A 26,415-nucleotide genomic window follows, 5' to 3' on the forward strand; every position below is an offset into this window, starting at 1 on the left:
CTACACTCTCAGCATTACACAATAGCACAGATACAGAATGACCCCGAAATATTTTGGCTCCCACACAATAATGTTGAGAAGACTGCACTATTGTCAAAGCAGTTAATACATGTTCTAAAATGTCAAAATAATACTTTTGCTTAAAACAAAAAGTGGATGGTTGACTCATAAACTGATGGAATGGGGGAAATGACGATGTAATGCGAAATGATTTTTGTAATGCACCAACATTTTGTGACAAAATATCAAGACACTTTGTCACACAATGTCTATTCCAATGCAAACATGAACCAGTCACTGTTTGAGCAACTACATCTGCTGCTACTTAGTGTAAATGCTGCTATTTCACTAACCCTGTGGATGAACATTACTTGTTTGCACTATATACACTGCAGTTCACATCTACCCTGTGCCTTTTTGACTGGGTATTTATCCTTACATGTTGCTTGTGTACTTTCATGTTGGTACTTATATGTTGCTTACTTATATGTCTATTTATATGTTTACTTGGGGTTCAGAGAAAAACTGCATTTCAATTCTGTCTATAGCTGTACATATGGCAGAGTTAACAATAACATTGACTTGATACTGTCCAGGTGGTTGCAGTCACAGAGAATGAACTCTGACACTGAAGTTTTCTGTACAGTCCTGCTCCACAGTCCTTAACCTCATTCACATCTGCCTTCTGGAAAAGCCTTGAAATCACATGAAGGCTTATTTCATGTTGACTTTTCAGTACTTATCCATGTAAGCACAGTCCTGAAATGCAGCCGGTCCACTTTGGAGCATCCCAGCAGGTAACATTGCATACTACCATCTGCCTGATGTCCTTCTGCACATTGTGCCTCTCAAGACAAAAGGGGCAATTAGGAAGCAGTAGAGAAAGCAGCTTCTTAGATGCCCTATGATTTGGTAACGTATGTTGATGATCTGTTGTGTGGGGTCAGTGGGTGTTTTTAGCCGACCCGCTAAGATATCCTGTGGGACCTGTTTTAGGACATAGTGTGAATCATCACACCCCTGACAGGTTGACAGGAAGCTGGCCTGAAGTACGAGAGAGTGAGTGTATTCGAATAGGTCCGTGCCAGGACATGGTGATGATTTACCGGTGGATCATAGCAGATCTTGATTGGCCTGCCGCTTTGTAAAAGACGACCCGAGATGGTGGGGCTGAGCTACAAGGGAACACTAAAGTCCCTCCTCTCCCAACCAGCCACATCACAACTACTCTGTTCTTTCTGTGCCATGCGCCTGGCTTCCTGTTCAGGAGTCATTCGGGGACAACTGCCATTTTCTTTTCACCATGCACTCTCCTCTTTTTGTGAGTGAAGAAGTTTAGTTATCGTAAATACATTTTTTGTTTGTTATTTTGGCCTTTGTCCACACTGAAGAAAAAATACATTTTGTTAATAAATATATTTGTTTATAATTCACGATTTTTTTCCTCCGTGGTTACTTGTGAGTTGGTAAAGATGATAAACTGGAAGTGGACTTGTATCAAGGGATAAAGTGGCATTAAATAATATTAATAATAAAAGTCTCCAACCATTTCAATGAAGATCAATGTTTAAATTGATCACAATCAAATTAAATGAGCTCACCTTATTCTTACACTGCCCTAATTTAGAAAAAGCCTGATCATTACGTTGGCCCCTGAAGACAAAACACCCAGTAAAAGCACAAATATTAAGTTAAATTCACTCAAAAATCCAGAAACACCACAAACATGAAAAAACTTGAATACCAATATATCAATCTAAATATATATTGTTTCCAATAGATTCCGTGTCATGTGACCCATTGACCCAAATCAGTTAACTTTATGACTGCATAGCTGACAAAGGACCAGAACTATATTGTTATTCTATGAATAATGATTTTACGTAAACATGATTAATAGCTTCCATGTCACGTAATATGTTGGTTTGAAACTCTACTGCAATGTGTGTACATGGCCCACAGAGGACACAACTCTTAATCTATTCATTAGGGATATTTAAGGAATAATTTTTTCAGCAACTTCTGCATCATTTGACCCACATGTAAAAGGAATGCAGCCATTTTTGATGTTTCAAAATATTCCAAAATGGCTTTTGTCAGCGGGAACTGTGCCTCACCTACTGTCCTTCAGGTTGTAACAAATGAACCGAAGACAATATGATAATATTTAATCGATAATGATTTATTATCAATAACATTCATTTGAAAACAAGAGTAAAATTTATCTAAAAGGAAATTGGTCACAAAAGAGAAGGGGTGCAGAATAATAAATAAAACAGGGATGGAGTAGTCAGTATAGACACTGATGAAATTATATAAAATTTGTAAAAAGACAGATTGGTCATAGACGCATATATATATATACACATACACATAAGCTTTGTTAAAGCACAAACTCATAAGATAGTGTTACTCCCACCAACACATGTACATGAAGACAGTTAATGAAAACCACCTCTGAGAAGTTTCCTCATTCTGGAAATGATTTTCTGTTGATTAATGAGATTTATTGCGCAAATAAGAATTGTGGATGTTTTTACGTCACTTGGTTTGAGATGCCCATCACCGTAGTGAATTTCCAATGGTACAGTCTGTACTCGCACTGACACATGGCATACAATACTCCTAATGTTACTGAAGGCCACTCAGAGGTGAAACAAATCAGTTTACACATGTTTCACTAACAGCGCCTGTGTTCAGATGTTCTTCAACTTGTCATGTTTAGAACCATTAGGGACTGAAGGTCGTCCACTGTGCTCACATTTATACATATAGGTGAAAAGAAAAGTGTGGAACTTATGAGGATAGAGAGCTCATGTGTTTGCTGAGGATTCACATCCAAAAAATTTGAAAATTACAGACATAGAAAAAAAAAAAAACATTAAAAAAAATAGATGACAGCACCTGAGCCCTGCTCGGTGAAAACAATCTGCTGAGTGAATAAATGCCTGGAACTCGTGTGGAAACTGATGTGGTTCAAACAGCATGAAGTGTGTTTTTAGGTTTGTCAAAGACAGGGACAATGACAGGGCATGATTCAGTTCAGGTCAGACAAGTGGACACCATGTTGTCACTGCTCTCTGTTCTCAGAGTCATTGGTTTTGGCTTCTGGTGGGGCAGCGGTACTCGTCTCCTCTGCCTGCCCCTCTGCCTGCCCCTCTGCCTGCCGCCCCTCTGCCTGGACCTCTGCCTGGACCTCTGCCTGGACCTCTGCCTGGACCTCTGCCTGGACCTCTGCCTGGACCTCTGCCTGCCGCCCCTCTGCCTGGACCTCTGCCTGCCGCCCCTCTGCCTGGACCTCTGCCTGGACCTCTGCCTGGACCTCTGTCTGCCCTTCTGCCTGGACCTCTGTCTGCCCCTCTGTCTGCCCCTCTGTCTGCCCCTCTGTCTGCACCTCTGCCTGGCCCTCTGCCTGGCCCTCTGCTTGGCCCTCTGCCTGGCCCTCTGCCTGGCCCTCGGCCTGCCCCTCTGTCTGCCCCTCTGTCTGCCCTTCTGCCTGGACCTCTGCCTGCTCCCCTGCCTGCTCCGCTGCTGGCGGCGAGGCCACTGCCTCTTCTGCCGCTGCCCCATCACTAGTGGGAGACTGGAAACCGCTGTCATCATGCGGAGGTGGGGAAAAGTCAGCGGCCACCTCTGGTGGGGTTGTTTCTGTAGCCCCTGATGGGATTTCATTGGGAGAAGGTGCCGGGGGCAATGTCTCCTCTGTCTCCTCCTGGTTGAAGGGTGGTTGTTCATCCAGCGCCGGCTGACTGTCCTCTCCCGCCTCCTTCTCCTCTGAGAACGAAACACTTTCTGTAGCAGATTCAACCATGCAAGGGATTTGTTTAACCTGCTCCTCTGGTTTGGCTTCCTCCTCCTTCAGAGCAGATCCATTAGACAAGGCCGGAGGGTTTTCTGAAGCTTTCGGACTTGCAGATTTAATCTGGTCAGGAGAAGCTTTACCGTCCGAGTTCTCCTCCCTATCTTCCTCCTTCTCCACCTCGTCCTCATCCCCCTCTGGGATGTCTTCGTTGCCGGGCACGTCAATGCACGACTCGTTGGGGATGACTGAGGACTCTTCCACTTGGATCATGGACACAACCTGCTTCATCCTCCTCGTCTTCTGGGACTCCCCACCTTCACTCTCACAGTGGCCCTCAGCGTCCTCCTCTGCTACGTCCGCCTCCTCCTGAGCTCCTCCGTGCTCCTTGGCCCAGTCGATGGAGGGGTTCTCTCCCAGCAGTTGCAGACTGGGGTCGCTGTTGCTGAGGACAATGCTGTCCCTGTAAAGGTTGTGTCTCCTCTGGACCGCCGCCTCCTTCACAGCTACAGGCAGAGAGAAGAGGTTAAAACAGGGTTTCATATGTTTGGTATATGTATTTTTTTTAAACATATATATTTTATAATGACTTTTAGTTTATTCATGGTGAGATGTTTGAGACTGATCTATTTGTTATCTACTTAGGTAGTCATTAAAAGCAATATTGAAAATAAGGAAACATAATGAACTGTGTGATTGTAAAAAGGGACAGGATGAATTGCAGTGTTTAAGACTCACCCATCATGATGTCCTTCATGACCGAGAGCAGCACCACCTCCTCAAAGATGTTCTCCACCAGGATGAAACGGGAAAAATCCTCAAAGATCAGTTCCTGGAAGCGCGGCAGCTCCTGGTGTTTGACAACAACAAAAACATTTAGAATCTTTCAACATCTTCGTCAGGTTTCAGGATTTTCACTTATCTCAACTACGGTACTAAATAAGGACTTGAAAACATGATTACAGGAGAAAGGTGGAGGAGAAGTTTTCCCATGTTAATGTTCGGGAGGCATTGAGAGGCCTCAACCTGATGACAGGCAGAGCACAGTAGAAACTAAGTGTTCAATGCAATGACCCTGCCAATTTAGCAAATGAACTCAATATCTTTTTTTAGCCGTTTTAAATCAACAATATCCTAAAACAACAGAATCCTTTACTATATCAAACAAAAATAAATCATAATCATCAATAATCAATGGAGGTGGTGTCTGTTCTTAGGAAGGTGAACCCCCCCAAAGCTCAAGGACCGATGGACTGGGGGGGAGGACCCTTAAAGTTTGTGCTGAACAGTTTGGAAATGTGCTTGCTGCTCATAGACACAAGCCCTGTTCCTACAATTTGGAACACATCAACAAAATGTCCCATTCCTAAAAAAATGAAGCAAAAGAAATGCAGGATTTCAGGCCCATCGCTCTAACACCTATCGTCAGCAAATGCATGGAAAGAGTCCTATGTATCCATCTGACACTGATAAACCAAAAGCCTGGGCACGGATCTTATTCATGGATTTTCCCTCTGCATTTAACACTGTCAATACAGAAACCCTCTCTAACTTGCATTTAATCTCAGCATCTGTTTGCTGGATTAAACAATTTTTATGCAACTGACTTCGCAGAGATAAGGTAAATGATTTCAGGTCGGACAGTGTTGTTTTGAATAATGGTGTCCCCCAGGGTTGCATTTTATCACCAATATTATTCTCAGTTTATAGAAATGAAATAATTTGTAATACAGATAATAATAATAATAATAATACATTTTATTTGTACAGCCCCTTTCCTACATAAAATGCAGCTCAAAGTGCTTTACAATAAAATCAAAGACACGACATAAGAGATCGATGAGAACACGTTAGCAATAAAACAAAGACTTAAGATTAAAAAAATGTATTGAATTAAAAGCAAGATCGTAGAAATAGGTCTTGAGTTTTTTCTTAAAACTATCAACAGAAGAAGCTTGTCTGATGTGTGGTGGGAGTTTGTTCCAAACCTTTGGTGCATAGCAACAGAAAGCTAATTCCCCAAACTTTCTTATAGATTGTTTTTGGGATCTTGAGCAATGATCATGGTAGACGACCTGAGGGAACAGTTTGGAACATATTCCTATAAACATTTAGAGATGTATGTTCCTGTCAAGCATGAGTCAATCATCTTCCAGAGTGAGGTACGGTCTTACTCTTGCAAAGTTTCTTAAATGATAAAAGGCAATCTTTGTGACATTGTTTATGTGTGGATTAAAATCTAGTTCTGAGTCAAGTGTAACGCCCAGGCTCTTTACTGTAGATTAGTTGTGATGCGCCAGACTTCCAAGTTTGCAAATAATCTCTTGTCTCTGATCATCAGTACCATTTATAAGAATTTCGGTTTTATCTTCGTTTAGTTTGAGAAACTTGTTGCTCATCCATTGTTCCACACTTGAGAGGCAATTTATAACTTGGTTTGGAGCATCAGAGTCATCAGCAGAACAATGATAGTTCACACCATGGTCAGCAGTATCATATAAATCAGATAATCTCACTCTAGTCAAGTATGCAGATAATATGGCACCAGTGGCACGCCTTACAAATGCTGAGTAATTAAATGCGTATTCTAACGATGTAACAGAACTCATTAAATGGTTTGATGACAGTCGTCTTTTGTTCAATGTAACCAAATCAAAAGAAATGTGTCTAGGTGGCCACAAACACAGCAAGTCAAACCCTCTATTTGAACCCATTACAGTAAAAGGTCATGAGGTGGAGCTGCGGACTGCGTTAGACCAATCCTTTCACCTTCACTGATCATGTGGAATGCATCTATAAAAAAAGCCCAGCAAAGACTTTTAAGGTCAGCCAATGCATTTACAGTATACCGGTCATTCATTGAAAGTATACTCACGTTTAACATAGAGTCCTGGGTTTGAATACTTAAGTGGCAAAAATAAGACAAAGCTTTCTACAGTAGTAACACTGGGTAGTACAATTACAGGCTGTAAACAAGCCCTGTTGTCCCGTCACCATAGCAAAGCAGTACAACGCTTAAGTAGCAAAATCCTGACGACCACAGCCAACCCCAAAATCAGTACGTCCAGCTCCTGCCCTCAGTTCAAAAGCACAGAGTCCCCAGTGCAAAGGAAAACATCTACAGGAAATAATATGTCCCTAAGCCATAAAATATCTTAATCAGTAAAAGACAGTCACTCAGCATGATGCCAATTTTATATGAATCAATTAAAGCTATTAGATTATTTCTTATTAGGGTTGCAAAATTCCGGGAATATTCAAAGTTGGAAACTTTCCATGGGAATTAACGGGAATATACGGGAATATACGGGAATTAACGGGAATAAACTGGAAATTTTGTGGGTAATTTATACTAACTGTATTTACCTTGTCATATACAGACATAAATATAAACATTTTGTTTTGTCATAAGCTGATTTGAGCCCTGAGGAAACTTTGGGCACTTGACTATATGCTTCTGCATCTTTGTGGCATTCTTAACATAGGTCTTTGCACAGTATTTGCAAATGTACACAGCCTTTCCTTCTACATTGGCTGGGGTGAAATGTCTCCACACATGAGATAGTGCACGTAGCATTGTTCTGTAGAATAAGATGAGAAAAAAGCTTGTAGAAAACACTAATGCAATGCCAGAGATATAAATAGTTAGCTAAACAATTGGAATCGTCTTTAAAAATATTTTACAATTGATGGATAAATGAATAGAAATAGGCTAGATGAACAATCCTCAATCAGCATGCTAATATATTTTCCCCAGTAATATCATCAAAACTTCCCTGACTAGTCCTTGGGCTAATGCAGTAGTGTGGCCTCAATAGCCCTGCTGTAGTGTGCAGGATACTGGGAATTATCTGTGCATGTGATGGAAGAATGCACTGCGCATGGGATGGAGAAATGCACAGTGCAGGGTTGAAATTCAACGTGCAGCGTGTGCTGCATTCCATACATCTTTAAAATAGAGTTTTGAATGATGTTTTTATTGCTCAGCGTTTAATTTGCGGTAATTTTTTTTCCCCAAAATTCCCAAAATTCCCGAGCTTAACTTCCCATGGAAAGTTTCCGGAAATTTACCGGACATTTTCCGCCCCTTTGCAACCCTATTTCTTATGCACACTTTTTTGAAACATGCATCAAGACAACATATTATATACAACTCATCCTCATGTATATCCTCACACATTACCACATGTTGCAGATAAATTGATTGTGGGCTTTATTATTGTCTATTAAAAACAGTAAATGAATCCAGTGGAAGCCAAACACAAGTGCTAGAGTTGTTTTAGTAACAGTGTTGTTGTTGCATAGTTTGTCCACCAGAGAGAACTGAAACTCCACTTTAGGCTTCACACAAACTGATGTGAGTAAGTCAGTATCAGTCCTGTTATTTTCTCACTCGTAGGTAAAGCATTGGTGTTTTAAAACACATGTTTGTAGGTTATCTGTTAGCTTGCCAACAACATGACTTGTCAATGGAAGACAGCTAATGAGCCGTTATGGTAAGGCGTTAAAGTTATTCTGCCTAAATGTCATATAGGTAACTACAGTAGAGTGGACCCATAGCTCCTGTAACAGAAATATAAAAATAAGAATTCTGACAATCAGCAGAAAACGTATAAATCGCAACAACATAAATATGTGTAAAATAAAGGTCCATATTATTTCCAAACAAGGTGAAAATGTAAAACAAAAGGTTTGGTACTTCTTGCAAAAATCATGATGACAAAAAAAGGTCAGTAGAGCAGTACTGTCACAGCCTGTGGAGACTGATGACATTTTGCAAAGTTTAAAGCTGACACTGTACTATCAGAGGTAAAATCCCCTCAGATAAAACCTGACCATCACATCCCAACTAATCAGAAAGCCGCTGGCTACAACTAGAACTGGATTATTAGCCAGAGCTGATTAAAAAACTTCCTTAATAACTAAACGTAAGAGATCCTTATCCAAAATCTTTGTGTGTCTGTTCTTTAAACCATCAAATATCCAACTCAACCGGTCTGTAAATTTCTGTATCAGTAGAGCTCTGCTGACACTGCACTTTTACACGAAACACTGTTTGTACTCAGGCGCTCACCGAGCCACAGGAGGGGCCGAGCTGCTTCAGCATGTAGGGGATGAAGATCTGGAGGAGAGCCTCGCGGAAGAAACGCTTCCTCACCGTGCTGCTGTCATAGTCAAACTTCTGAAAAACCCAAGAAACACATGATTAACACACACACACAGGAGTGTTGTCTGACATTGAATGTTTAGTTGTCAACTGATTCTTTCTGAATTTATAAGGTGACATTTCCTCCTTCAAAGTGTTTTGATTAAGGACGAGCAAGATGTGTAACCAGTGGTGGAAACAAAGACTTAAAATGGGTCCGAAAGATGAAGCCAATGAGGAAGTGCCTGTAACCTGTACTCCCTCAAATGACCAGCAGAGGGCAACGCCAACGGTTGCAAAAGAAGTTGGTGAAAAGAAAGATCAGGGATTGTTTTTATTAATTCATTATCCTTACTCCATTCAATTTTCTGTTTTCTTCAGGGAAAGGGTCATTTGATAGGAGCACAATGAATCTGGGAAAGATACATTGTGACTGTTAAGCTCCAATCAGGAAAGATGTGACAGTGTCAACATCAAAGTTTCTGTCCATCCAGACTAAAACTCAATCCCAGGATTGAGGCTCCAGAGTCTCTGCTTTAGAGGCTTGAAAACTCTGGAGCAATGTGGACGCATGATATAAACATAACAAAATAAAAATAATTAGTGTGGATGCTGCCAAAGCTTGGATCTACTAGCCTTGTCCTGTTTGTGGGTGTGTTACCTTGATGACTCGGTCCTGGCAGCGCTGGATGGTCTTACAGAGCTCCTCTGTGCCCTGAGACTCCAGGCTCTGGTGAAGGATCTGTTCAAACGTATAAACAGCATCGTCCATTTGCTGTGGACGGACACACACACACACACACACACACACACACACACACACACACACACACACACACACACACACACACACACACACACACACACACACACACACACACACACACACACACACACACACACACACACACACACACACACACACACACAGAGAGTTGAAAATTGTCAGTAGGATTTGCTATTATTGATCATATTAAGAATGGTAAATAAAAGATTTGTTTTTTGACACCAACACATACTGAAAGTTTAAGAGTTATAATACAGTTTGTAGCTCAAACCTTTTAACAAATTCTACTTTGGACTAAATGACTTGCCTCTGTGTTCTCTGAACCACTATTAGAGGGCACTCACCTCTCTGCAGTTCTACTGTGTCTGCAGCTGTCGACACAGCCTGAGCCTCCTCTCAACTCCGAGCAGATTGAAGCTACATCACCACAAACTGTCTGCTCTCAGATACACTGACCTGCATGTTTAATTGTTTCTAAAAACCTCAGAGGACTAGAATTGGACTCAAAGTCCTGCATACATCATTGAATCATATATAAGTATAATACATTATTAATGATATATCGTTAATTTATTCTTAACTATTAGAACGATTAGAAGGATGGGAATGTGTTCTACTGAGTTCAAACAGGGACAACAAATGAATACAAATGACTCCACCAACCTCTTCAAATATCATCAAGGCTTGATAATCTAATATGAACTAAATGATTCCCTGTGGCAACAAAGCTCAAATATTGACCTGATTCACCTACAGTTATCAGGAGCTGCATTATGAGCTCCCTATCCAAGAATCCAGAAAACAACAAGTATCAAACACGTCATGTATTTTAGTCAAATGTACTGAAGCCTGATGTCTGAGGAGCTTTGTGTTCTAGAATGCATTTGTAATATTTAAGATTTGTTCATGGAGACGTCTTTTACTCTGATGAGAACTGATATTAAAAGGTGTAAAAGTGAATTCTCAACCCTAAACATCAAAGTCTTTGTGAGTAAAGATTAGAAAATGGAAATTTGAACATCTACTTCAGATCAGCTTCTAAATTGAGTTTGAAGCAAATATTTAACTTTTACTTTTTTAGTGTATGATGTGAGGAAATGATTGACAATATTGAGTTTGTCAGCTCGTAGCTGATATTAGAATGGGTCCCTAGTGAACACTGATCAGGGGCCTGTACGACAACTCCATTTCCACAAATCCTGCTGTTCAGGTTTTCAGTCTGACAAAGCTGGTCCATGTCTAACAGGGATAAATCACCATGGTAACTTATATTGAACCACTCAGCCATTTTCACAACAGGTTAAGCTCAGGATAACAGATCAAAACCTGTTTACAGCCCAAATACTGACCAATCAGATCACTGGAAACCAGAGTTTTCACTCTACAGTATCCTGCAACTTACTTTCAATTCAAAAAAGATTATTTGATTGTTACATGATACCTGATAACTTTCTTATTCTGTCAATAATGACCAGAATAACAAAAAATAACAAAATTTCCGGTGTAGTTATTTAAAAAATACATTATTACATATATTAATCCAGTTTTAACAAACTAAACTCAACTCAACAGAAACGAGATATTTTATTACTGCCCATGTTATTTTGATCTGCAGTGCCAGAACAAGGGAGCTGCCAGGTTTAACATTTCAGACAGAGGTCATCACACAATAACTACTTCCCTTATCTCCTATCTGCTTTGGCAGCAAACAGTCTGACATCACTTTAACTTTATATTTGCATCAGGTGTCAAACACATATACAGTTTTATCTTTAGCCTTATACTTAAAAAATATGTAATAATTAAAAGGTTATTTTTACTGTTTTTCTTTTCTAGTTCATCATTTACATCTCACTTTGTTGAAAGTCCCTTTTGCCAAACTGACCAATGTTAGGTAAAGTGAAGCCGGATGATGAAAAGATATCCTGGGTATATTGAAGTTGCTTTGCAGTACAGGCCCCAGGTCTCACCTCCCTGCTTTTTATTCAATAACTAGACAAGATTTGTTTTTAGCCAGTCTGACTATAGAGGCAGTTGTCCTTGAGAGTGAGAGTGAGAGAGTGAGAGTGAGAGTGAGAGAGAGGGGGGGGGAGCTGACTACAATGAAATAAGATTGTACTTATTTGAAATTGTAAAAAAAGATAAAATCAATGTGTCAGTCAGTGTTGATATTGTGTCAAATAGATCAATCCACGTGTAGCACTCAAAAGTGTGAAAATACATTGAGTTGATTATGAAACTGTAGAGGGGGTAAGAGGAGCAGGCGGTCCTTCAGTGTGGCCCAGGACACATTTCCAGCTGCTAAAAGAATGTGGCCACATGTGTCGCAGACCTCCTCTGAATGTGTCCCCAATGCATCCTGGGTGAATTCACACTTGAACTTTGAGCCGACAACCTGTGATCGGATCTGTGGGACAGATTTACCAGGTCGGAACCAGGCCAACGTTTTCTTCACAGCACTTGAACTCTGAATGACCTTGAATTAAAGTTCAGACATCCCTCCCCCAGCTGGCCCCATGACCCACTATGGAGATCAGAATAAGTGATTTCTCCATGGGGGTGCTGGATGCCAGAGGGCTTGCTGTGCACACGTCTGGACACATGGACGATGAATACAGGCCCTGGGCTTTTAACATTTGACATTTTATGTCATTGCATTTTTCAGTATTTACCTCTCAAAGAAATAAGCCAGGTAATAAAATTACTATAAAATAATGTTTTAACTTGAATAAAGATTTTTTTTTTTCTACTCAACTCTCATATTTAACACCATATCAACACCCTGGTTTAGATGAAATAAAAAATATACTGTATGCCTAACTCAGACTTAAATAAAAAATGGGTGTGTTAAGGGTGGAAGGCATATTGGTACAATGTTCAGCACTGTTGCCTCATAGTAAGATGCTTCTTGGTCTGTATCCCGGTTCAGCCGAGGTCGTACTGTGGGGAGTTGGCATGTTCTCCACGTGTCTGAGAATCTAAACTGATTGTTGCCTCTCGCCCAGTCTGAGCTGTGATCGGCTCCAGCCCCACCCACGACCCTCAAAGGATAAGCGGTGCAGACGGTGGGTGAATGGGATGTTCTGAACGGCTGGTTCACCTAGCTTTACTCGCTCTAGTTTATAGTTGTACAGATAGTTTTGGTTTTATTGGTCAATGATTGTGAAGTGTCTCATGGGATTTCTGCACTGACTCTAGCACAATGGAGGAATTGAGTTTGTCCTGTCTGCCCCTGAACTCATTGACTTGTTTAGCAAAGTCGTCTCCATTGAGTTCACCAATATCTAACGTGGAGCAGGGCAGAACCACTAAGTTACAATATGGTGGTTTTATAGTATCCAGGATCCCATACCAAGTATCGAACTCACTTGTTGTAGCATGTGTAGAAACCTGAAGCTTAAAATGCCTTGCTACACTGGGATATTTCCAAGAAATCTTTAGACAAATTCCTGTTGACTTGTTTAAAGCCTACACTGTCTGACTGGTCAGATCTGAGATATATATTAATCATAATTGATAAAAATTTTTTTTTAAAAAACTGCCCCTAACCCCCGAAGAAACAATGAAAATAAAATTACAATGAATTAACACTGGGAAATGTGGATCAACCCAGTGCCCAATATCTAACCTATACGTAAGCCGGACTACACTCAATTGAAAAGCAAAGTAACGCGGGCAGTTGTGGTTTGTCTCACCTCTCTCATGAGGATCTGGGCTCTCTGGACGAACACCGAGGGGCTGGACACGTCAAACCTCTGCTGCAGACCCTCCAAGCTCAGGTGCTCCACCTTTTCATAGCAGCTGTTCATCTTCACTGGATGGAAGGCCAGCATGGAGATCTTCTCCATGTGCTGAGGACAAGGTTTCGTACAGTTTTACAAACCATACTAGACTATTGAAATGGCTTCATGTCCTTGTTACACAGACTTTACTTTCTTACTAGACAGTTGATGCTGATACTAGTTAATGTATGTAGTATTTTGGGCCTTGATAGGTCAGATCACGTTCACATCATTCGTGGTTCGAGCAAAGACTCTCAGCCCACACTAAGAGTTTATGCTTAACCTCCTCTTCCTCCTCTTCCTCACCTGTGCCATGGTCTCCTTGGTGCCCTCATTGAGGGTGTTCTTGCTCATGTCCACCAGTTCTCTGAAGAAGACGTCGCGGACCTCTGAGAAGCCTCGGCTGGTCGGCTCCATCAGGGCTTCCAGGATGGAGCTGATGTAGGGCTGGATGCTCACCTTCAACAGCTTCTCAGCTTTGGGGAGAACCGCGGCTGTGTGGAGGGGGAGGAACATGAGAAAGGGGAGAGGGAGGTTTACTGATCAGGTCATGGTTTCCATCAAACATCTCCTTCAGTGTTGAGCCCCTATGAAAATCACAGTCATTGAAGAACTAAAAGTTAAATAAAAAACAATAAGTAATACCATCTGATGCTGTAATGCTGTCAGAAGAAACTGGATCATTTCAAAGTTGCAGGAATATAACAGTGTTCACAGTCCTTCATGAAGTGCTTCTCAAAATACAGGCCACGAGTCTGAGGTGTGACACTGCAATCAATTAGTTATAATAAATATTATGATAGATCTAAAGAAGAAATGTTAAATTTATTTTCAGTAATACACTTATCAATGAATCAATACATATATTATCATTAATACTTTGTCAAATGGAACCAATTTGACCTTTTCTTATTGCATTTACATACTGCATGTCTGCCTAACACATTCCACTGCATCTGTCTCCTGATTCATATTTACAGTTTAATTTGTGTGCTTTTTTAAAAATAAGACAGTACTTGATGATTTAAGGAGCACCAACAAACCCTGCACACAACAGGAGGTCAGTCAGTTTGTGATCCCTCTGGTGGCCCACTTCAGACACCACATTTTAATTTTTTTTATTTATTTTTTTGTATTTAGTAATTCAGATCGTTAAAATGCAGGGTCTCTCACTAACCCTTGATCTTGTTGGTGACGTGCTCCTTGGACGTGATGATCTGGTCCATGTCTTTTCGTATGGAGGCCTCCAGACAGGAACGGGCCGCCTCACACTTCTGCAACACTGCCTCATACTGGGTTTGACACTGGCTCTGCACCAGGCTGTACACTGCATCACTGATCTACACACAGACACAAACACAGGCAGAGAGTCCAGGTCTATTCAGCTGCTTAATTCAAGATGACCAAATTTATACGTCTACAGTCCCAATATTTTTTTATTTGAGCTGCATACATGCTCATCACTCTGTCTCTGAAGCCAAACAAACTGAACTGATGGGTCAAATTTAAAATATCAACTTTGTTAAATTTCAGTCACGTAGCTTTCATCATGCATTTCACACAGCAAATGAAAATGAGTGTGTATACAAGTGCATAAGAGGTCAGCCAATTATACAAATCAATAATTAAAGAAGAATTTCTTAAAAACAGACATGAGCCAATCAGTGAAGTCCCTCTACTAAGAGATAAAGCAATTGATTCAGTTTTTATTCACATCAATACAACTGTAAAACTGGTTTCTTTTGATAAAACTGTGCGCAAGTATGAAATACTGTATTTATCTTTCTTTTATTATTCAGTTCTGTGTCCAAAATGTTTCAGTATCCTGTGAAGACTAGATGAATTAACATTGGAAAGATACTGAAGCATGTACGTATATATGTTTCCATTTATTTACCAAAAGCTGTGCAGCGTAATGTGTGTGAAGCAGTTTCTCACCAGCATCCAGTTCCTCTGCCTCTCATGCAGTTTGCCCTTCAGGGCGGGGGGAGATGAGCTCCATCAGCTCAGGAAGGAGATTCCTCCATCACCAGGTTAGACATGATCTTTACGGAACACACGACACAAACACCTCATAGGATCACAACCATCCCACTCACCACGTGCACATGTTCAACTAAACATACTGGTAAAGCTAGACTGTATTTATCCAACGAGCAGTTGGAGCACCAGGGCTCAGGTTCTCTACAGCTTGGTCCGTAATGACTGACTGTTCTGTATGACTGACTGTTCTGTATGACTGACTGTTCTGTATGACTGACTGTTCTGTATGACTGACTGTTCTGTATGACTGACTGACTGACTTACTGTTCTGTATGACTGACTGTTCTGTATGACTGACTTACTGTTCTGTATGACTGACTGTTCTGTATGACTGACTGACTGACTGACTATGTATTTTTGATACAAATACAGTGCATCTAATTTATCAGGAAGAACGGTTACATACATTACACTGGATGTACAAACGCCCGCCAAAAATGTATTATAGAACTAACATATGCAATCATATTTCCAACAGTGTAAACAGGGTTTGATGTGTAAAATTGGTCTAGTCCCTTTTTAGGTTTCGTGAAGAGCTTTCTGTAGAGCAGACAATGCTGAGTATAAGGATTGAGTAACATGACAACCCTTACCATGAGATGATAGAACTATAACCAACGGCTCATATTTATTTAATATCTTAGTCATGATTGGAGTCACAATTTATTGTAATTATAGGACTGTTTTAATTGCTACATGTTAGTTATTGTATTTTCCTATAGTTTTTTTTCCTCTCAAAATAATCAATTATGTTATACCATATATAGTCTATAACACAGTTTATAATTACATGTACTGTGATTAAGGTTCCAAGTGTGTTGCTAACAAACACAATGAACAGACACAATTGCAGATTACTGGTGAAAAGCAAGAAATCACATTAACATCTCACATAAGTGATGAGGAGGGATTAAATAATATAAGAAAGTTGTCTTAAATGTGTTTCCCATAACGGAGTTGGGTGGGTGGGCAATATTGAAAGAAATCCAACCAACTGTATATGTACTTTTTGACCATGAAAGTGATAATCATAGAAACATTAGCAGGCAGGACTTAGCATTAAAAATACTGCAATATTTTAAAACAAATTGTTATTATTGGCAGTTAAGAACGTTAATTGTAAAATAATTGTAAGGTGAATGTTGTTGGACACAAATTAAAATTATTCATTTTTCCCCCATAGTATTATTAACCTTACAACATCTCAGGGATAATTCAAATTACCAACAAAAAAAAGAAAAAAGATGAATGAATGAATTAATTGCCAACTATTATACTGTATAGAATACCCACACATATAAGCCCTGTCTCTGCAGCTTTCAGACTGCCTCTCCAATAAGGTAAGAACCATAGAAAAAGATTTTCTAACCATTGTAAAATAACTGGAGGAAAACACCAGTTCTGTTCAAAAGTCAATTCACTTAGCGTTGTTGAGAGGAATTTTCAGGGGTGGAAACTCACAACAGCCAATAGCCAGTAAATGCTTAGATGTTCCGAATTAGCCTGTCAGCTACTTTAAGATTTATACTACAATTAGCCATTTAAGAGTCAGAAAAAATGTCTAGAATGATATGAAACATGTCTATAATGTGAGGTCTCCATGTGTTTGCATCATTCACAAAATACTGTCCAGTGACAGAGGTAAAGAAATCGGACCAGACTAAGCTGCAGGAGGGCACTTACAGTAAGTTTGCTCTTCAAAGCCTGAAACACTGCAGCAGTCTCACCATGTGTACATACAGGACAGAACGTTCACGGTCACAGAAGGAGAACTCAAGTTCAGGCAGGAATGTGGAGAATGTGTTTATATGTGCTGATGTGGCCTGATTAATGTGACCCACGCTTAGAATGAAGCATGCTGGGAGTCGGATTTATGCTCCAAGCACTACAATGTGGAACCAAGCCTGTAAAGCTCATCAGGGATATACTGTTTTCACGTAAAGGCAGACCCCAAGAGACGACATGCTTACCTGTGATGGTACACCACACATCATTTCCCAGGTGCCATAGTGCCCTTGAGCTTGGCGGTAGTGTCGTACTGCATCAGTGAAGGCTGGTGTTTGGACTTTTTTCTCCTCTGACAAACCTGGATGAAAACAATAGTAGCGGTTAGCATTCAAGTACAAGAAGACGTTCCTCATCAAAATAAAACAGTGCCAGTGACCTTTTGTTATTACCATGATGTTTTAGACAGAGAATATTATTGACATATGCTAATGGGGAAATCAGAGGTGCTAAGAATAACATGAAAGATGGTTAAATTCCATGTAGCTGCTTCAGTTTGAGGGTCGTGGGGGTTTCACCTTCACACTGCCATGTGTTGACAGTACAATAGAAAGGAGGTATGTTTATGTTATAAACTATATCTGTGCTTTTCCCATTAAGAAATGGAATGTCAACGTAATCAATTACATGGTCATGTACATATGCATTTAGGCTTCGCACTCTTTATGTTATTCCCAATGAATGCAGCTCCCGCACATAGGGATCCTGAGAATGGCAGTTTCTCTCTAAACTCCACGCACACAATCATCAAAATTATGGGACTTTTGAAACCAAATAAAATGCTTTCTAAAATCTTCAAAAACTGTGATGGCCTACCACAGCGCATAACGGCTATGCAGGACCATCACAAAAGAAAACATGCTATGACCTGAAAACAGCGAGACAGCGTCATACGTATTTATTACAATGAGTCTGATTGTTGGCTGGTGTCTGTGCCTGGGAGTCATCATTGTGTCTTTTTCTGTTGCATGACAGACCAGAAGTCGGAGCCAAATACTTCCTAGAGCATGTATGCTAATGACCCTTATGGGAACAGAGCTTTCCAGTGCATATGCAAGCAGTTTGTTTATGCGCAATATAGATCTACAGTGCTGTGAAAAAGTATATGCTGATACCTTTTACTTTTGTATATTTTCTCATTTCTTCTTTCAGATCATTAAACTAATTTAATATTAGACAAAGAAAACCTAAGTAAACACAAATGGAGTTTTTAGATTAATTCAAAAAAGCTATCCAAACCTACCTGGCCCAATGGGAAAAACTAATTGCTCACTAAATTTCAAAGTCAACCAATTAACCACATTTCAATAGAACCTGTCCGACAATGTGAACTAGACTACAACGACACATGATGCCAGAGTTAAACGAATTAAAGAACAAATGAGAAACAAAGTCAATGAAATCGATCCGCCTGAGAGTGGTAACAAAGCCCCTGCTAAGACTCTGGACTCCAGTAAAACCATCGAGAGCCATTATATACAATGGAGGAAAACTGGAACGGTGGGGAACTTTCCCAGGATTGGCCGATCTACCAAAGTTTCCTCCAAGAGCACTTTGAAAACCCAGACCAAGATCTAAACAACTGCAGGCCCTCGCTTGCCCCAGCTAAGGGTCAATGGTCATGTTTGCTACCAACCCTGCTCTGTTCTGTTGTATCTTTCCTCTGACTGCAGCAACACACTGTATTGAGGACTGTATAGAGCCATTCCTCTTTATTTTAAATGAATGTGGTAATGGCCTTCATGTTGTACGATGAGACGAAAGGAAACAAATGGAAGTGAATCTTTTATCTAATATAATGTGGTTGATTGAAGTAGCTTAAATCAAAAACTAACTAGCGTGTTGGTGTGTGCTGTTTAGCTCCACTATCAGTAGTTAACACTGGAGTCAAATGGTGCATGAGAAAGACGAGGCTTTTGATAAACGTTTCTTCATTCCTCATGTTGGCTGCCTTCCAAAGTAAATTACAATCTGCTTAGAAGCAGTAAAGCATGCTCACACTGTGATGAAATATACATGCTGATTTTGAAATGCTGTTCAGCCTTATTGGACAGTGGCGTGAAAAACTCCCCACAACGACAAAGCCAGGATGTGTGTGCGTATGTGGGGGGAAGGGCAGTGACAAGACCAGAGTTCCTAATATGAACTGTGACAGGAAGTTCCAAGACCCTTTCAAAGAGGAGGTTATTATTTTCAGAGGATTTCAAACAAACCCAAAATTCAGATTTCCAGGCTCTTCTGTGATCTTAACCCTTTGCATTACAGTGCAAGAAAACTCATGAGAAACCTTCATGTAAAACATTCAGCATTTTGGGACACTCCATGACATCCCTGTCCCTGTTGCTGAGAAGACCCCTCATAGCATGATGCTATGACATTTTTCAGGTGCTGAACAGAATGTTTGGAGCTCAAATGTTGTCTCAGGGACAACAGACCAGGGACTCGTTTTCCCCCTTGACTTCAGAGTCCTTTAGATTACATTTGCTAATCAACAAGCAGTCTTTCATATTCCCTTGCTGGGGTCAGTTGTTCCAGGGCAGAGATGCTACACTGTTGAAGAACTATCATCTAAATACATCAGACGGACAGCACTTTGGCTCGGGTGGAAAGTCGCTTTCCATCTACAGGCACTTGAAAAGTGTGAGTTTGCAAGGATGAACATTTAATTGATGAGAGTCCAAAGCAATGCATTAGTTCATTAGGTCAGTAAACAACAATCAAGCTTCATGGGATCCAGTGTTTGTGGCTCATGAGGGAGAGCTACTCCATCTCCCACACTAGAGGCAAAGCCCTGCCCTGTGGCAGACACACTCCAACATGCAACTGTTTTTCAAAGCACACTTTTAAAGATTACATGGAGGATATCAACATCTTCATAAATGAGGTAATGAACAGCCCGTCTGTTCAACGTGCCTTTATCACTGAGAGGGGTTGAAAAAAAGAGTGTGTTTGCCAACAGCGATGCACAACTAAACAAACCAGCGAGAAACTGCAAAATGTGTATCAAAGAAAAATCCAGCCCTGTGGAGCCAGTATGTGCCCTGTGAGTTCTATTCACCAGTATGAACAGCCAGTACCTATACTAGGAGGGGACTATAATTTGAGACTCATGGAGATTGTGAAACTAGTGATCAGATGATGCATCTTATGAAATAACATGCTACAACTTTTCTAAAGTGATATCATTCAAAGTTCTCCTATCAACAGGGTGGAAGTGGGGCTTGTTGTGATGAAGTTGTGATCAGTTGTGTGTCAACCCCTAGACTGGCAGAGTGCTACATCCAGAACTGGTGGGGTGGGGTTGATAAGTTGTTTCACTTCTTATTTGTTGAAATGCTCTTCATGTCCCTATAAGTGGTCAAAAAGCAGGTTGGCCCTGTCACTAACTAACCTTCCTGCCTATGCACATCACTGCACATCACCAGAGACTTCAGGCGGGGAAGCATACAGTACACTGCTGAAGCACAGTCGATGGCCAGAAGTTAGGGAGCAGTTGTCAGGCAGAAGGTGTAACTTTAGATGGGCCGATATGAGGGGGTGGGCTGTATCTGTTAGTGTAGCCTGCTCTCGCCAACTTTACAGAGAAGGAGGCTTAATATCCATTCTTTGCTCAGTTGGCCTATAGGGAAACTCCATTGTTTAATAGCTACAGTCAACTTCACATGAGACACAGACTTTACAGGCCCGTGCCCCCTCACCTCCCTCAGCATAGTCGTCTGTTGTTGACTGTTGCTGGTGGTGAGAATTTATGTTTCTGAATACACAGTTGTCAACGTGTTCTGGACCAAACTGTACCAGTTATCACAACCACATGACTTCAACTCCAGCAGGAAACATGGCCGTCAGGGGAAACTCTATATTACACCACTGAGCTCCCTCTCCTTCCCCACTAGGTTTAAGTGACGCATCACACTTCATCAACTAGACCAAGCAGGACGGTGCCACAGGGCACTGAACTCCAAAGGCCTCTGAACAGTTGACATGTGTTTGTTTGTTTGAGAATATAAATCAATAAAATACTTCAACTATAAAGACCAAACCCTTTTAAAGGATCCCACATTATGTCCTAATCTGAAGACTGTGTGTTGAGGGGATTCTTGTCAATATCCATTTTTCATAGCTCAAATAAACTGACCATGAAAAGTCAGAAACTTGCACAATGAGAAAGGCTTTTTTAAGTATCAACTAGTGAATAACTGTATTTGTATAGCACTTATCTAAACAAGGTTACAGAGTGCTTCACAAAATACATGGCAAGAAAACAAATTCATAAAAGGTAAGCGTATGTTAGGGTCATTTTCAATTCACATCCCCCCCCCCCCCAAAATTGTGTTTTTGAAGAGTACATAATACACAGAGAGGATAGGCCCACGGGTCTCCATGTGGGTTCACCCTGCCCTGTGTTACACCACTGACAGAACCTCCTGTGTGGAGAAGAATGACTTATGACCTGGGTTGAGATTGGTGCACTCACACCTTGTTTAAAAGAGCTGTTAAAAAGCCAGCGCAGGTCCCAGAGCTCTGTGTGGTACACAGAGAACATATGGAAGCATTCAGCCGCTCACACGTCATACAGCTGGCCTGTGTCACAGCTCAGGCATGTTAACTATTGGTGCCATTTCCGCTTTCAGGTTCTTCACAGCCCCTGCCCTCACAACTCGTACAGGCATCCAATCAATGCTCTGCCCAGACATTAAGGAGCAAATGGAAATCTACTTGCGAGGTTAGTCAGCTACACAACTTGCTTTCCTGGTTTTCATATTCAAGTTTTATGACTGAAAATTAGAGCTAACGAAAACTGAGTAAGTCTAAAGTCTGAGGCTTTTTGTCCCTTCAGTGCTTCAAAAAGATCCCGGAATGATTATGTTTAAAAGACCTGAGGAGAAACACAGTGAAATAAAGCCAGAGCTTCAAGGCATTTAAAGAAATGAAACACTGATAAGGAGCAGACTTAGTCTAAACAATGTGCTGTTGGTGTGCCGCACTGTAAAAAACGCCTCAGGGACTACACTACATATTCATCATTTCAGTCACCTCGATGAGAAGGGAAGTTAGAGACATCATTGTGTAACTCTGACTCACAACCATAGCTGCACCACATTTTGTGTAAACAATGATTCATAATGAAAATGACAGTCTTGTTTCAAGTGTCCAAAGCACTAAGCTGCTTTAAAGATCGACTGTCACAGCACTGAAATCCAGAGCTTTAGTTTCAGTGAGCAGAGGAAGACAAAGCAGGGGCCAGCGAGCTGTGTGTCCCAGGAAACATGCTTTAATTAACAAAAAGAAAACAAATCGGAGGTTCAATTAATGAATATGTATGCTAACTATGTTTTTACCACATTCTGACTTCTTCATAAGAAGATGAACACTGAACATCACAGCTGCACTACCAATTTACAAATGACAACCAGAAGTTGAATTATGGAAAACTGAGCAGAATACCACTTGTGCAGTCTGTGTTTACCTCATGTAAAACCATTGTTGTAATCTCACACACACACACACACACACACACACAGACAGAGAGACAGAGACAGAGACAGAGACAGAGAGAGAGAGACAGAGAGAGAGAGAGAGAGAGAGAGAGAGAGAGAGAGAGAGAGAGAGAGAGAGAGAAATGTAGCACCTGTCAGTTAATGAACACTTAAAGCAAAGCAGCAGAGGTGTAGTTAAGCTCAGGTTGTAAGTGACAGGTTCCTCCTGGACCTGCCTCTTGCTAATCGGAGCTGAAACACACCGTGGATCAATGCCATGATGTGTTTATTTGTACTACTTTCAGACCCATGCCACTTTCAAATTCACCTCCGACTGAAGCAGCTACATTTACAGCAGAGTTCTCTTTAATTTCATATGGATCAACAATGTAAAAAACTCTACTGTTAGTCTCCAACAATGCAGTCAGCTGTGGACTTAGTTATTACAGAGATAACATTAAGAATCCCACTTCATTTTAAAGACAGCGGAAGCTAGTCAACATTAGCATGTTGCAGACAGTTCAAATTGCAGGTCAAATGAGAATTCTAATGACATGAAATGATGAAGATGCAGAAACAATAGTAGCAAAGTGGAGAATCAACTGGTTACCCAATAATTGTTCACATGCCTTCGCCATTGTTGTCCTCCTGATCCCCTCTCTCCCCCCCATTAGAATATGACAAGCCCTCCGATGCCATCACAGTTCGCTTTGCTTCCAACTGGGAAATGAATTTTCAGGGACCTTGCAAATTTATTTGTGGTCAAAATATTTTGGTGCATGAACCAAAATGATACCCAGTCCATGTTGGTGAAAAAGGGGTTTCCTTCCTTTGTTAACTACCTTGCAACAGCAATGCTGCTAGGTGTGGTGCTGTCCAAATATTTCCTGACCTAACTGTATTTAAAAATCAAGCAAGTTGGTCAATACACCAAAGCACATCCATAACACTGCTTCCAGGCTTCATAGTGGAGAGGGCAGAAAACACTACTGGGGATGAGTGCTTACTTCAGAAAAAATGCTATTTTAACATGATATAATTATACATTTAAAGTGGAATGATACTGGGGCAGACCATTTGACAACTGTTACATCACCCGGTGTTATTTACAGAGCTGACACTTAAAATGGTTTCTTGAAAAATGTAGAAAGATGCTATTTTCATTTCCATCAGGAGAATCTAAAACTGTTATCAACACCCACACGTTTTTGTGATGAATACAGAACTCTGAAGGTACTGAAGGTAATAGCAAACAGGGTAAGTGAACAGAGCAAATTACCCAACGTGTTTGAGCCACAGCTTTCAGTCTCAAACCACTTGTTGGGAAACTTTGAGCCACTCCCTCCCACTTGAAGCCCTGGGCAGCCACAGACTCTCCCATGATGCCTCAAGTGCATTATAATATGTCAGTGGTGCCCTAAAACTATTTCTTTTAAAACATTATAGCTTTGTAAACCGTGCATTACATCAATAAACTGCCAATTGACATGAATACCAAAATATGGTCCAAGTGCCAATCCCCATGTCAGAAGTCTGGATCATGTGTGTGTGTGTGTGTATAAGTTTGGTTGAGGAGTAAGTAGAAGGCCTCACCATCATTGGCGTGACGGACACAGTCCTGTAGGACAGCGTGCCACTTCTGTTGCTCTTTGTCTGTCCCCACACAGAAGTAGTAGTGACGGGCATAAGGGTGCCAGAGGATCAGCGGGAACTGGCTGGCACACTTTAGGAATGGAGAACTTCCCACCTTGGCTTTCACATCTGGGGAAAAACAGGCATAATACAATAATGAATATCTTAATGCATTTGAATATGTTTGTGTAGTCGTCAGCAGGTAAAGCATGACCAATGCTTGTTGTGCAATCAAGCCCGAATTAAACTCATTCTCTTAAATAGCAGTCAAGTTCAAGTTCACAGTGATTATCTATGTCATGCAGTTATGTTGATACTCTCCACATTGATTTGACATTTATAATGTTTATTGTTATTAAAGTGTAAAGTGAGGACACTCAGACAGGATACTCCGACACAGTACAAGACAACCGGACCTCTGATCCAAAGCAGCAGCGTTTGTGGGGTGCCGGAAAACTCAATTCGATCATTTTCTGTCACTGCATCGATGCAGAGTCGTCCATGTCTGTATCGATTCTAAGGTGCATCAACCTCGAACTTTTTTCCTGACCATGTTACACAGGTAAGTTTTTCAAATAAATGAACTAAAAGCTAAGAAGCAGAAACTTCATTAGGGAACATTTGTGAAGGAGTCTTGTTGCTGCGGGCTGTTTGAAACCAGACAATTGTTCCAAAGTGCCAGTTTATCTTAAGAATTCTCGCAGAGCAGATCACTGATATATTTCATGAGATAGTGAAAAAAACATTGAAACTCTGACCTGTGATGAACAGACAAGTCCACTGTATTTTTGTGCATGGGCTCACTGCCTAGTTTGATATGAAGGCGGTATTACTGTCTTTGCAAGCTGTGGCAAGTGCAACTGGAAAAGGGTAACACTGCATTTTCCTACTCTGCACAACCAGGTGCCTGCTATAACATATCAATATGCTGGTATGTTGCTTAACTCCTTCAGGCATTTGGCAAAGGCTTTGGGACATGAGGAGTAAACAGAAGAAAACTAACCTCGTTAAACTCAGTTAAACTGTGTTAATGTGGAACCAGCTGATGTGCCTGACGATCTACAACACTAAATCATTGAAGAGACAACAAGCTCAAAGCTACAGCAGGTACAACAACCTCCCTCTGTCCAAGGCATGGACTGAAGTTTGCACAACCTACAGCTCTACAGTTGTTTTCGATACGGACTGTTCACAAAGACTCAGTTTAGAGAAACAGTTATCCAGCCATCACAGTAGAGAGGTTAATGTGCCAAGCGTGTTCAGTACTTTTATATAGATCTCTCAGCATTTTATAAAAAACGAAATGACCGTTGATAAGAAAAAGGTTCTCCTCCCCTGACCTAAACCAATACAGACCAGATAGTGACACATTATATTTCCCTTACTAGTCAAGTAAAGTGGACTTGATTAGGCAAAGAATATGAAGCTGGCTCCTCAAACATTATAGCTCTAATCATACTGCCGTCATCCCGTCTGATGTTTCAACTCAAACTTCTTCTTTATATGTGTAAACAAATTACTCAGGACTACACAGGAAATCAGCAGAAAACCTTATCAACCTCATCACGAAAACATGCTAATGTTACTTCCAGTCCAGAGTTTTAGGTGTCCTGTGTTTGACTGATAATATTTCCACCCTGACAAAACATACAGTTATATGAAAAATATACAGTCATATTTCATTGTTTTGGAAACCTGGTCATGAAAAAAAGTTAAATTAAATAATCCTGCACATGATAATCAGCATGTTGCTGCTACTGTCTCTGATTCCCACCTCACCTCCCCTCCCCCCATCCTCCTCCTCACCAGGCAGGCTGTTGCTGATCAGGTCCGGTACTGCTCCATGGATGTCAGCACTTTGTAGCCAGCACAGTTGATGGTTCCTTTGGGAGTGAGGCCTCTGTCATGGGACTGGTAGATAAGACCGGGGGGGGGGAGGGCAGAGTTAACACATCTAGCAGTGA

General features: G+C 40.9%; 1 protein-coding gene across 1 annotated transcript in view; it reads right to left on the reverse strand.

The window, feature by feature from the left end:
• Positions 1-2,872: 2,872 nt before the first annotated feature.
• niban2b (niban apoptosis regulator 2b) overlaps positions 2,873-26,415 on the reverse strand; it is a 38,104-nt gene continuing 14,561 nt past the window's right edge. The window contains 15 exon segments of the mRNA XM_034595626.1: positions 2,873-3,157; positions 3,395-4,305; positions 4,538-4,649; positions 8,874-8,981; positions 9,607-9,720; positions 13,428-13,583; positions 13,821-14,008; positions 14,692-14,854; positions 15,453-15,494; positions 15,496-15,534; positions 15,536-15,559; positions 17,528-17,643; positions 24,413-24,580; positions 26,258-26,284; positions 26,287-26,362. Of these exon segments, the coding sequence (XP_034451517.1) occupies positions 3,071-3,157; positions 3,395-4,305; positions 4,538-4,649; positions 8,874-8,981; positions 9,607-9,720; positions 13,428-13,583; positions 13,821-14,008; positions 14,692-14,854; positions 15,453-15,494; positions 15,496-15,534; positions 15,536-15,559; positions 17,528-17,643; positions 24,413-24,580; positions 26,258-26,284; positions 26,287-26,362 (2,331 nt within the window). The 3' untranslated portion in view covers positions 2,873-3,070.

This window comes from Hippoglossus hippoglossus, chromosome 9 (assembly GCF_009819705.1).
Source record: "Hippoglossus hippoglossus isolate fHipHip1 chromosome 9, fHipHip1.pri, whole genome shotgun sequence".
In the NCBI taxonomy this organism is placed as follows: domain Eukaryota; kingdom Metazoa; phylum Chordata; class Actinopteri; order Pleuronectiformes; family Pleuronectidae; genus Hippoglossus; species Hippoglossus hippoglossus.